General features: G+C 53.0%; 1 protein-coding gene across 1 annotated transcript in view; it reads right to left on the reverse strand.

Annotated features, from left to right (window-relative positions):
- Window positions 1-1,143: 1,143 nt before the first annotated feature.
- Window positions 1,144-2,673, reverse strand: part of FOXA1 (forkhead box A1) — a 4,309-nt gene continuing 2,779 nt past the window's right edge. Inside the window, exons 3-4 of the mRNA XM_019472483.1 lie at window positions 1,639-2,661; window positions 1,144-1,184 (exon numbers count right to left, since the gene is read on the reverse strand). Of these exons, the coding sequence (XP_019328028.1) occupies window positions 1,144-1,184; window positions 1,639-2,661 (1,064 nt within the window). The remainder of the gene's footprint in view (window positions 1,185-1,638; window positions 2,662-2,673) is intronic.

Raw genomic sequence — 2,673 nt, forward strand, 5'->3', positions numbered from 1 at the left:
GAGGTTACACCGCCACGGGTGGCTTTTTCCCTCCGTCCATCCCTCCCTCCCTCAACCTACCCCGGCACCGTGAATTAAAAGGAAAAAAAGACACCACCACATACGCACCCGCACACGCCGGTGGCATCGCAGCGCCCCGCAAACGCACCCTGCGGGCGCGTCCCCTTCCTTCCCCCTGCACAAGCTTGGCCGTACAAATCGTTCCTCTGCACATCCACGCTTTAGCGCTACGTTTGTTTTTCTGGCACATGGCTGCGTCCTCCGTAACCCGCCCCAGAAATTTTGGAAAAAAGTAGCGGAAGTCTTTCATCGTTAACGTTTGATTTATTTAAAGTCCTTAACTGCAAATGATCAAAAACATACTCCACGCATTAAATTCTCAGTTATCGTTTTAAATCAAAATATTTTTTCAATTACAATCACATTTATAAAATTAACAAAATTTCTTAAATTCACGTGTAATTCTTTTTTTACTGTCATTTAAAGCAATTTCCAGCTGTAAAGAAAGAAAAAAATATAAACCATGCAATAAATTAAGAACATTGAGACAGCGAACAGGAATAAAAATAAAACCCGTCTGGCTATGCTAACACCGTGTAAAACTGTGGAAAGTGCATTAACACTGGATGAAACAAGCTAACGATGGCGATAATTAAATGGCCACAAAAAAAATTGGATGTGGAATTTATTAAACAAGTTGGAAAAAGGGAGAGAGACCGAGCTCTCCTCTTTTCCTTGCGTCGGTGTAATAGTCAACGTTTCCTGGGGGAGGGGGAAAATAACCTTGTTATAGATACACAGTTCTAGCTGGTACACAATGAAGACACTTAAATTAAATAAGCATGTCATCCACATGTTGATGAGAGTTCCTGATGAACGAGAATCTTCAGTAACAGATGGGAAGGAAAAAAAATATCCAACTGGCTGTGACCTCTTTATATTACATCCCAAGACAGGTAACACTTGGAGAAAAATAAGGGTCGCATCCTGCACTCCAAAGCTCCAGCTGGTCCCCTCGGGAGTGCAGGATCCGGCCCGCAGCATCTGGGTGTATGCGGGTTGTACTAGCCGAAGGTTTATTTTGCAAGTATCAAAAGGATGATCCGAGAAAGTAAATAGTCCTCTTGTTGCTTAGAGATTCTCTTAGTGTTTTGCTACTTCACAGCAGTATTGTCCTTCAAAGCCTTTTTAATTAAAAAAAGCCTTAAATGTCTACTCGCTTCTTCATCTCCGTATTGTTAAAGTATTGCCACATACCTGTAAACTTACATGAGATTATAGAGCACAGAAGGGGGGAAGACGAGGGGGGCGGCAAGCACAAACAAGTAGTTTACAAGCTCAACAATTTTTTCTTCTTTTTAGTAACACCCTGCAAAGGCTAGGGGGGATCTCCGGGGAGAGGGGCTGGGCGGCGGGGGCGAGAGGGGGTATGTACAAGCGGGACGCGGCCGGCTTTGCAGGAGGTCGTGGTGGATCATAACAACAAACAACGCGTTGCGAGACAATTAAAAAGTAACAGTCCTTTGCACGCAGCGTGCGGAAACACCTCGGTTTGTCGCAGGGAGAGGGAAAGGGGGGAGAGAAGCCAGGAAAGGGGAGGGGGGGGGAGAGGGGCTCCGCCCCAGCCGGCGGACACACCTTGGTAGTAGGAGGGCTCTAGGGCCGAGGGCTCGATGCTGCTCCGGCCCGCCATGGAGGCGCTGCCCAGGGGCAGCCCGCCGGGGGTGCTGGGCCCGGAGGGGGAATATTGCAGCGCCTGCTCGTAGGCTTTGAAGTCCAGCTTGTGCTGCTGCTCCGAGGAGGACATGAGGTTGTTGATGGAAAAGGGGTGGTTGAAGGAGTAGTGGGGATCGCCCTTGAGGTGGAGCTGGGGTTCGTGGGCTAAGGAGTGAGGGGGGTGCGGGACGGAGGCCAAGGCGGGGACGGAGCTGATGGTGGAGGAAGCGGCCGAGGCCGAGGTCTTTAGCTCTGTGCTCGATCCGCTGTGGTCCATAGACTGGGGGCTGGTGGACGGGTTGGAGCTGGAGAGGGAGGTGGCGGTGTCCAGCTGCGCGGGTTTATTGTGGCCTCTGTGCAGGGGGGAGTTGGAGCTGGAACTGGAGGCCCCGGCCTGATCTTTCCTGCCCTCCTGAGGGGCTTTGCTGTTCGCCGGCTTCTCGCACTTGAAGCGCTTTTGCCGGCGGAGGTAGCAGCCGTTTTCAAACATGTTGCCGGAGTCAGGATGCAGGGTCCAGTAGGAGCCCTTGCCGGGCTTGTCGGGGGAGCGGGCCACCTTGACGAAGCAGTCGTTGAAGGAGAGCGAGTGGCGGATGCTGTTCTGCCAGCGCTGCTGGTTCTGCCGGTAGTAGGGGAAAAGGTCCATGATCCACTGGTAGATCTCGCTCAGCGTCAGCATCTTGTTGGGCGACTGCTGGATGGCCATGGTGATGAGGGAGATGTAGGAGTAGGGAGGCTTGGCGTGGGGGTAGCTCCGCTTGAAGGTCTTGGCGTCCCGCGTCCTGCCGAGGTTGGACTGGGTGTAGGCCATGGGGCTCATGCAGGGGTTCATGCCACCGTAGGGGCTCAGCCCGTTCATGGGGGCCGGCTGGGCAGACATGGCGTTGATGCCGCCGGGGCTCAGCGCCGTGCCCATGGCGGCCACGCCGGCCGGCATGCCGTTCACTGGCCCTGCCG

Source organism: Aptenodytes forsteri, unplaced genomic scaffold (genome assembly GCF_000699145.1).
Source record: "Aptenodytes forsteri isolate BGI_AS27 unplaced genomic scaffold, ASM69914v1 Scaffold193, whole genome shotgun sequence".
NCBI classification, from domain to species: Eukaryota; Metazoa; Chordata; class Aves; order Sphenisciformes; family Spheniscidae; genus Aptenodytes; species Aptenodytes forsteri.